The 9,945-nt window shown below is 30.2% G+C and overlaps 1 protein-coding gene across 1 annotated transcript; it reads right to left on the bottom strand.

The window, feature by feature from the left end:
- Window positions 1-1,653: 1,653 nt before the first annotated feature.
- On the bottom strand, window positions 1,654-5,662 carry LOC120081400 (coronatine-insensitive protein 1). Its single transcript, XM_039036240.1, has 3 exons — window positions 4,441-5,662; window positions 3,374-3,845; window positions 1,654-3,005 (listed from the first exon to the last, which is right to left on the bottom strand). Exons 1-3 carry the CDS (start codon window positions 4,920-4,922, stop codon window positions 2,184-2,186), a joined length of 1,776 nt encoding a protein of 591 aa, XP_038892168.1. The 5' UTR covers window positions 4,923-5,662; the 3' UTR covers window positions 1,654-2,183.
- Window positions 5,663-9,945: the final 4,283 nt, after the last annotated feature.

The raw sequence follows: 9,945 nt of genomic DNA, 5'->3' as shown, positions 1-9,945 counted from the left end.
AGAATTATAAAAAAAAAACACATCAGAGGTGTTTTGCCATAATTCAAAATAATCTTATCGTTTATTATTTTTTTAAATTATAGTGTAATTACTGTTATATATCTGAATATTTCAAAGGAAAAATAAGTTATAATCCGATAATTCAACCCAACTCAATCAGTTTGAGACTTTATTTGGGTCCTTTGGGCCTCATTTGATAACATTTTTGTTTCTTATTTCTTGTTTCTTGTTTCTTGATTTTTATTCTCATTTTTTAAGAAACTAACGTGTTTGATAAATGTTACCGTTTTTTATTTCTAAATTTCAAAGAACGATTTTCTAAAAAAAAGGCCAAATTTGAGATACAACAAAAAAGTAGTTCCTCCTGTTTCAATTTGTATTTCAATTTTATCATCTGGTAACCATTTCAACTCTTGTTTTATTGGTACTAGGTACCCATTACGTTTCTTTATTTTTATTTTTCTTTATTAATTTTTTATTTATAAAAATAATTCTCCAATATTTATATTTTATTTTAATTTTGAATTTTAAAATTTTCTAATATTTAGATTTATATATTATTTTATTTTTCAATATATATATTAATTTTTTTTTATATTTCAACTTTTGAGTGTTAAGTTTTGCAAGGTGTGTTTATATATTATTTTAATTCTAATATTTTTAATATATCTGAAATTGTGTAGAATTTTGCAATATATAAATTTTGTTGACTAAGATATTCATTTATTTTAACTTTAATAGTTTACTACCACGACATGTACATAATAATCTAACCATTTAAGACAAAAATTTGGACAACATATGAAAGATACGATACAACTGTGTTATTATATTTAGTTGTCATCGAGACTTACTTGTATTAGATAACATAAACTTTTATTAATATCCTTTTTTATGTTTAATTTATGCACATCTTCTTTATTTATATTATATTGTTAAAAAAAAAAAAAAAAAAAAAAAAAAAAAAAAAGAAATAGTTATGAAACAAATTTATGTTTCTGTTTCTTTTTTCAAGAAATAGGAAACAAGAATAGTTATCAAACGTAGTCCTATTTCTTATTCTCAAAAAAGAAGAAATGGGAAACAAGAAACGGGAACGCTATCACACGAGCTCTTGATTGTCAACCCAACAAAGCTGAATTTTTGGGTTGATAAAAAAAAACCATCCCTAACCCAACCCAACCCAATTTTCACACTTATTCAAAAGCATAGTTTAGTTTCCAAATGTTCACATGGTCTTGAACAACATAAGAAAAGACTAAAGCAAGAAATTCAAAAGAAGAAAATTCATATGAGAAGGGACTTGAGATTTTTTCAAGTTGCTAAAAAAGGCAACCTGAATTAGGGTTTTTTTTTCTATAAACCAAATGGAAGGCTGTTGGGTTTCCTTTTTTTTCTATCTCTCAATCCTCCTGTTTCATTGACAGCCCACAAAATTTAAAGCCCAAAAAGAGCCTTTTTTGACTCCCCAAAATTAAAGGCTTCTGTGACAAACACTGACCCTGAACCAAATATCAATTAATAGCCATAGCATCAATTGAAGCTTGGATTGAAGTTCATGTAATGAAGAAGAAAGTTACAAAAATGGTATGAACTTTTGAGAAAGGCTTTTGAATTTTCTGACCACATGAACCAAATAATGGGAACTGTTTGTAGAAGTTGAATGTAAAACCTCTTTCATTTATTCACAACTGATACAAACCATTCTCCAATAACCCCACCAACTAACTATAAAAAGGAAGGAGAAAAAAGAAAAAAGACCAGAATTCTCTGAGTGGGATTTGACTCAGAAAGGAAGAAATAATATTACACTATTACCAACCTGGAAAGCTAAGGGTCTTCTTCTTTGAAATGGGCAAAAGGAAAAGGAAAGTCATTGAAATAAACAGTACTCAAACTGCCTTTCCATCATACGATTTTAAGAACAAAACAACACAGCCTTATTACAACACTAAAACCATCTTTGTCTGTCTTTGTCTTTCTGTCTTGTCTATATGATACCACCACAACAAAATGACATTTCGAAACACAATTGATCATAACCGCAAATTTGTAACCTTGAATTCTATTAACAGGAACGTGGCAAAATGGAGAAGTGCAAGAACAAAAGGAGAGAGATTGTTGTTGTTGTTCTTGTCATCGTTCTTGTTGTTGTTGTTGTTGTATGTACATCCCCATAAGCTCTATGCAGGGATCAAGGATGAGGAATCCAACGGCACAACGCTGTCTGGAAAATCAGTTCTTGGTCCTGCTAGGGAGTAATATGCTAGTATATGAGCAGGGTGTTCAGCCACCACCATCTCCCCGACTTGATCAGGCACCACGACTCGTCTCGATGGAATCAATTCGATGTTCCAGAACGGGCGAGCCATTGCGAGAAGATCACGGCCTGAAGATGACCCTCTGTAGCCTTGAACCCATAAGTACCTGAGGGAAGTTAATCGCATTACGGATTTTGCTAATGCTCGTTCACTAAAGCAACACCCTCTAACCTCAAGTTTCTGCAAGCTGGGGCAGCCGCGAGAGAATTCCAATAGCCCATCATCAGATTCCCCCACATAACCAAGAAGCATCCATCTTACATTTGGGCTGTACCTTCCTATATAACCAAGACCAACGTCTGTTAATCCACCAGGCCGAAGATACAAAGCAAATCTTTTCAGTTTCTCAGAACACCCTCTCAATAGAGCTTGAACTCCATTGTCGAGTGGCAAATCCGTTATCCGCACTTCTCGGTCCAGCAGGACGAGGCGAAAATCGCAGAGATTTTTCGAGTATGTACCGATGCACTCGAGAGACGAATTTGTGATATCCGATACATATACAGCTAAGTATTCCAGTTCCAGACATCCCTGTGCCAAAGCAATCAATCCTCTTTGTGAAACAAGACCTTCCTCGTCTTCCAATCCCTGCTCATCCGCTCCTCGCTCAATTCTAAGCCTTTTCAGTTTCTTGCAATGACGAGCAAGTACTTCTAATCCTCTATCTCCAATCACATTTCGAGTCTGCACAGTTAATAATACCAAACCTTCAATTGGCTGAATTAATATGAAATTTCATAATACATAATTATACCTAAAAAACTGAAAAAGAGAGAAAAACTCCTCACATAAATCAAAATTAAACCCATAGTTGAACCATGTGGATGAGGGATATTACATCAATGGCCATGCAAATGAAAGCATGCGAATAAGGGATAAAAGCAGGGCAATCAGAAAGAAGGAACTCTGTAATATAAAAACAGGGGTAACGGGATATGGCATCTCCCCATCAGAGATATTCAGAATCAAACCATAATTGAATGAAGCAGTTCTAAGAAAAGAGATGAAAGAAAACATAGAAAATGAAAGAATTTCATTAAAATTAGCATTACCTCAAGCACTTCTAAGTTGGGGCATCTCTGAATCAAAGTACAATGGTCTTCTGTATGAAGCAGAGCATACAAGAGATCCAACTTCTTGAGAAGGTTTGCAAAAGGGAAAACTATCGGCATTTCATTCCTTCCCATATATGTAAGTCCCAAATTACGGAGATTCTGAGGCAAGGCTACAGAAGTATAATTCTCTGCTTCATCATTGAAGGATCCTCCACAAAATTCCTCCAAAGCACCAGCAGCGCGAAAGAAGCCCACGAGATGAAGGATTTCACAATCACTAATTTTCACAGAAATTAAGGAACGGCAGTTTTTGGCTATAAGTTCAAGATCTTCAAATCTAACTTGGGTAAGATCTGTCATGTAAAAATTTAATGTCTCAAGAACTGTGTTGTTCCTAGCAAGTTCATGTAGCCATTCCCCATCTTTCTCGACAATTGAGCTCTCTTCCAAAAACAATGTTTTTAAATTCCTGAAACAACCAACATTAAAGATGATAAAACATCATGAGTAATGTCATTCAGAAATCAAAACTCACTTTTTTTTTAATTACTTGAATTTAATTTCTAGACGGGAAACATGCTATTATTATTAGTTCACAGAAGTACTAAAATTGCAATCTGACATAATTGCTGAAATTGCACTATCAATCCAAATTAAGCTTCATTTAGGATAACTTAGAACAGTTTCCTTCTTTGCCCAGTTCCCAAAATGTCAAACTTTCTTTAAGAATATTGTAAGTTAGCAGATACGTTCACTCTGTTTCAGCTTCTTATCTCTTTCTTTTGAAAAGTTCAGAGGCATCAAACAATCATATTAAAGACCCAAAAAAAGTAAAAAGTAAAAACCCTACAACGATGACAAGAATGAAATAATAATTATAATAATAATTCAAAAAATGGAAAACCAAATTAATAGAAATGATCAGATGGTTCTCAGCTTCATCGTTCACCAGAAACAAACATTAATTCGTTCGCTGCATCTCAAAATTTTTCATCCAGAAATTTCATCTTTAACAAAACATCAAATCTCCTTAAAAGATTGAAGCTAGTTACGAAATCAGATACCTGCAAGAGCGTCCGATATGGAACAATCCATCAGTGGAGAATCCAGAGCATTTATCGAGTTTAAGCGATAGAAGAACACGTCCTCGTGCACAAGCAAGAAGCTCCAGATCCGAATCTACAACAATCATCCGCCGGAAGTGAAGAGACCTCAAGCAATTGAAAGAATCAGCAATCTCCCTTACCCAAGGAGTTACATATCCTCCCCAATCCTCAGGTATCAAATTAAACATCGCAGCTCTAGGTTTACCCTTCAATTTCAACGATTCGAGATGAATAAACCGTCGCCGTAGCCGTTCCGGTGTGGTGGTGTAGCAAAGAGCTATAGTAACATGCTTACGTGTAAGCGCATCAAGCTCGTACCATCTCCGGCAAACTTGAGAAACAGCGTCACGATCTTTCGGGTCGTGAATATAGGGCATTACACAGCCAAGAATCACATCTGACATCCCCATATTTATCCTACTAGTGTCCCGTTCATCCATAACTTCGATTAAACTCAAAGAAACAGTCTTCAGTTTCTTCAACTCCAAATCGAATCACAAATCCAAAAGAAAACTCTGAGTTTCTCAGTTAAATTCAAGATCCGTTTCAAACTTCAATTCTTACAGAAGTCAGTCGGATAAATAACTCTTCTCCAACATACACAATAAAATCCCCTCCTCTCTCTCTCTCTCAACCACCCCCCCCCCCCCCCTAAAAAAAAAAAAAAAATAGAAAAGAAGAAAGCTACGTGTAAAATAAATCTAGAAAACAGTTGAAAATCCGTTAAGAACTAAATCAATCTAGAAAACTCCTCGGGAGAATCAAGCTGTGCAACGAACACGATCCAGGAGGGATAATTGAAGAAATCGGAGAAGTTGAGTACGGAAGGAGAAGAGTAATAATCGGATCGAAGAGGAATCACCGGAGCAAGCAATCGGGAAGCGACGGATCATGGAGGCGGTAGGAGGCGGCGTAGGGTATGAACTGAGAGAGGAGAGAGAGAGGGCGGGGAAGAAGGAAGTAGAAGAAAGAAGGGACGGCGGAGATCGACGGGAGGAAGCATCGACGATGACGACGACGACGACGACGGCGAGAATTGGAGAATTTTTGTGGAGTGGGGATTGGATCAGACCTAGAAGCTAAAACACGAAGACTTAACTAATATGCGCCTCAAAAAAAAAAAGAAAAAAGAAAAAAGAAAAGAAGAAGAAGAAAGGGAAGAAAAAAAAAAGAAAAAAGAAAAACAGAAGGGCAGGGGTTTTTGGGAAAGGGAAAATGAGAATAGATAAAAGAAGAAACGACAAGAATATTAAGGACCAATAGAAATTCAGCGTTGGAAAAGCTGAGATGCGTAAGATGACGTGGCTGAATTCCATTGTTGGCTTATTGTATCATCTCTGTACCTAATTATTTCCCCCTCTCCTCGGTCGTTTTAGTTCTGTCGTTAACTTAAAATACCGATATAGAAACCTTTTTTTACAAATATATATATATATATTATTATATTGTATTAACTTATTTTATTGAAATTTTGTTTTAAATGAAAAAATTGATAAAAATATCTGTAAATAATAACAAAATATTATAGTTTGTTTGTAATAGATATCACTATCTGTATCCATCATGATATAGATGAACTGTTAATTTTGTAAATATTTTAGTTCATTTTCTTACATTTAAAAATAACTCAATTTTATTTTACTGTCATTGTCATTGTAAACCCATGATTTAAAAGTTTCTAATATTTTAATGTTTGAATAATTTTTTATTTTTTATTTTTATTCTTCAAATAATGATTTAGTCTATAAACTTTTAAATATATAATAATTTAATATACAGTAATTTAGTCTATATAATTTTCTTAAATCTTAATATTATTTTTTAGGATTGTTTTCAAATAAAGAAAAATGAGTCAATTTATTTATAAATATAACAAAATTTTAATATCTATCCGTAATAGATTTCGATAGATCGCAATAGACATCTATAATATTGATAGATGCCTATCGCGGCCTATCATGGATAGAAAGTGACATTTTGTTATACTTAAAAATATTTTAAATAGTTTTACCATTTTAAACAATTACTTTTTTTTATAGGAACTAAATCTTTATAAATTGTATGGTTCAAGATTAAGTTGATGATCATTAAAGATCGGGGATTAAAAATGATATTTTATTTGTTTGATAATATGTGAGGTTAAAGAATCAAATTTCTGATCTCGATGTTAATAATACTTTATGTTAGTTAACTATGTTCATTTTAGCAAAATAAATTTGAGGATAAATTTATTGTACATGATACTTTTTTGTTAGTGGGCTCCAATTTAGATGAATTAAAAGAAGGAAATATTTTAATCTTTAACTTTCAATACATTGATTGTTAAATTATGACTATTTAACTTCAATATTAGAACTTCCATCTCCAACTCCTCAATATTTTAAAAAAGTAGAGAGAAGGAAATGTTCTAATCTTAATTTTGAATTTATTGATGGCTAAATTATGACAATTTAACTTATAATTTGTGATACTTTTCCATGGGCATTTCTTACCATTATAAGGTATTGTAACTTAGAAGGTTGCATTTTTTTTTCTTAAAAAAAATTAACACAAAGTCATAGGATTGAATTACTATCATATGATGTAATAGTTTTAAGAGAAAAAATGTCCCCCCATACAAACAAACCCTTTTTTCAAAANNNATATATATATATATATATCATACAAACTAACTTTTAGTAATGAAGCTTATAATTATTTAAAAATGTAAAATATATTTTCTACTAACAAAAATAGACTCTTAGAAATATCCCTCGATCTAAATTTTTTAATTTATTTATCAACTTTTATGTATAAATTGAGATTTTAAAATTTTCATTAACATTGCCCACATTTCATTGTTTCCAATCATTTTTTAAACAAGTTTTTCCCTAAATGGTTCTTTTAAATCTATTTTTCAAAAATAGGTATTTTTCTTCTTCTTTTTTTTCTCAAATACTTAATTAAAAAAAAAAACCAAGTACATGAGACCTTTAATTTTTTTTATTTTCATTATATTCTTTGATGCTTGTTTAGCCATTAAACATATTATATGTGAAATAATTGGTCTGAACGAAATACGTTAACGACTAAGAATGAATGAAGAAGAAAAGACTTGAAGTGAGAACAGACTCGTCCGTAATAAACCCAAGGCCAATAGTCTTGAAAAACTTTTTATATTAGCTAATACCCAGTTTGTTCTCCTTAGACAGTTCTCCAACTCGAGGACAACTCTTAAGGTCCAATTCAATCTGGTCTAGTGCAATTTGAAGAAAAAAAGCAAGACCCTTGGTCAATGTGGCCAAGGATTGGGCAAAGTTTTCCTTCTCTAGTCCTAGACCTTGCTATATCATTTTTGAAAATTTTTTATTCGAAAATGAAAGTATGTGTGACAAGTATCAGTGTCATTTGGTTATCAATATATAAGTAAGTGTTTTTAGATGAAATAAAATTCAATTAATGATAAAAAGGGGTTTAAAAATTGGTACATCTAGTTTACAAAAATAGAATATTTTATTTATCAAACAAAAATATAGTTTTAAAAATATAAACTTTCAAAGCATTTTTGACTTTAAAATTGATAATACAAACACTATTCTAGTTGAACTAGTCGTTTTGGTGGCCTTATCCTAACTATTTACCAACATATCAAAATGTCTTCTTTTATAATTTTAAAGAAATATTCTTTTTGAAGAAAGATCAACATTTTCTCACTTTATTTTTTTTTTCAGTTTTCTTGCTTAAATTTATTTCTTTATTTTTGTATTTGAAAAATATCACGAGAGGTTTAAAATCAATGAACTCTATAATTTTAAGGAAAAAAAAGAGAATATTTTAACAAATTATCATTAATTGTCCATATATTATTTAGCGAGAAATTAATTTGCTTTATCAATTTATTTATGTATTAAACTAAAATTGAAGTATGTTCTCAAGGGAAAAAAACTAATATTGAAGTAAATGCGATTTTGCAAAAGGAATATGAATTTTAAGGTTAAAATACCATTTTTATCCCTATACTTTGAAGTTTATTCAAATTGAAATATGTTCTTAAGGGAAAAAAAAAAAACTAATATTGAAGTAAATGCGATTTTGCAAAAGGAATATGAATTTTAAGGTTAAAATACCATTTTTGTCCCTATACTTTGAAGTTTATTCAAATTGAAGTATGTTCCCAAGGAAAAAAAACTAATATTGAAGTAAATGTGGTTTTGCAAAAGGAATATGAATTTCTTGAAAAAATTTAAGGTTAAAATACCATTATGGTTCCTATACTTTGAAGTTTATTCAATTTTAGTCATTGTAATTACAATTGTTCAGTTTTAGTTCATATACTTTCAATAAATCTTAAATTTAGTCCTCATTGCTAGTTTATTGTTAATTTTTTAGAAAATCTTTTTGTTGTCTATCACCATTTTACTATAAATTTTGGTGCATGAAAATTATTATTATTATTATTTAATAAATATTCGTAAAAATTAACTTTGATTGACTAAAAAATATTTGTTAAAAGTACAATAACTAAAATTGAACAAAATTTAAAGTATACGGACCAAAATGATACTTATTTTTAATTATAAAAATTAATGGTAATAAAGTACAAGTAAGAATTAAAATAAAGGAAATTTTCACAAACTAGAAAAAAAAAAGTCAAACTATTTACATAAATAAAAAAAAAAAAAAAAAAAGTATAAAAGCAATTGCATTAAAGGAAAATTTTCACAAAAGAAAAAAAAAAGTCAAACTATTTACATAAATAAAAAAAAAAAAAAAAAAGAGAGAGAGAGACACTGACAGAGATAGATTTCCTATTAGATCTCCGTTAGTTTTTATCACTAATAGATACTGACAGTTTTCTATAAGCTTCTATCAGCCTCTATAAAGAGAATTAAAATTTTGCTTTTTATTTTTTTTAAATAATTACATTATTTTTCTATTTTTTAAAATTTCCTCGAAAATAAAATGCTTTTTAATTTTCTTTTAATTTTTTTAAATTCTTCAAATGTAGGAAAACCGATAAAGCATAAAACTATACTAATTTGGAAATCTTGATTATTAATATTATTATTATTTTGCAAAGGTGAAATCTTCAATTTTCGAACCCCTTATTATAGGAAAAAAAGAAATATTTAGTTGCATGGAGATTATATTGTACTTTTATTTTTTAAATTAGAAAAATAAATTTATAAAATAAGGTCTTAGTGTTATCTCATAATTTTATTTCAAATATATACATCTTGGAGTAAAAAGACAAATATTTAAAATGGTTAAGTAAATCTGGAATCTACTGTATTTTCAACATCAATAAATTATTGAACAAAAATAGGTGTCGTATGCATGAGGTTACATTAAAAAATCATTCTTGGAATTAGGAAAAAAGAAGGTTAAAAACACTTTTGGTTCTGAACTTATCAAAGTAACAATTTAATATCTGAACTTTGACTTATAACGATTTAGTCCATGTATTTTCAATTTTGTAACAAA

Source organism: Benincasa hispida, chromosome 7 (genome assembly GCF_009727055.1).
Source record: "Benincasa hispida cultivar B227 chromosome 7, ASM972705v1, whole genome shotgun sequence".
NCBI lineage: Eukaryota > Viridiplantae > Streptophyta > Magnoliopsida > Cucurbitales > Cucurbitaceae > Benincasa > Benincasa hispida.
Note: the sequence above shows the minus strand (reverse complement) of the source record. Positions and strands in the feature narration are given on the sequence as shown.

Coding starts and splice junctions, on each gene's coding strand:
- LOC120081400 (XM_039036240.1), bottom strand. CDS start 4,922: ATGGATGAACGGGACACTAGTAGGATAAATATGGGGATGTCAGATGTG. Junction 3,846..4,440: donor CATATCGGACGCTCTTGCAG/GTATCTGATTTC, acceptor TGGTTGTTTCAG/GAATTTAAAAACATTGTTTT. Junction 3,006..3,373: donor CCAACTTAGAAGTGCTTGAG/GTAATGCTAATT, acceptor TTAACTGTGCAG/ACTCGAAATGTGATTGGAGA.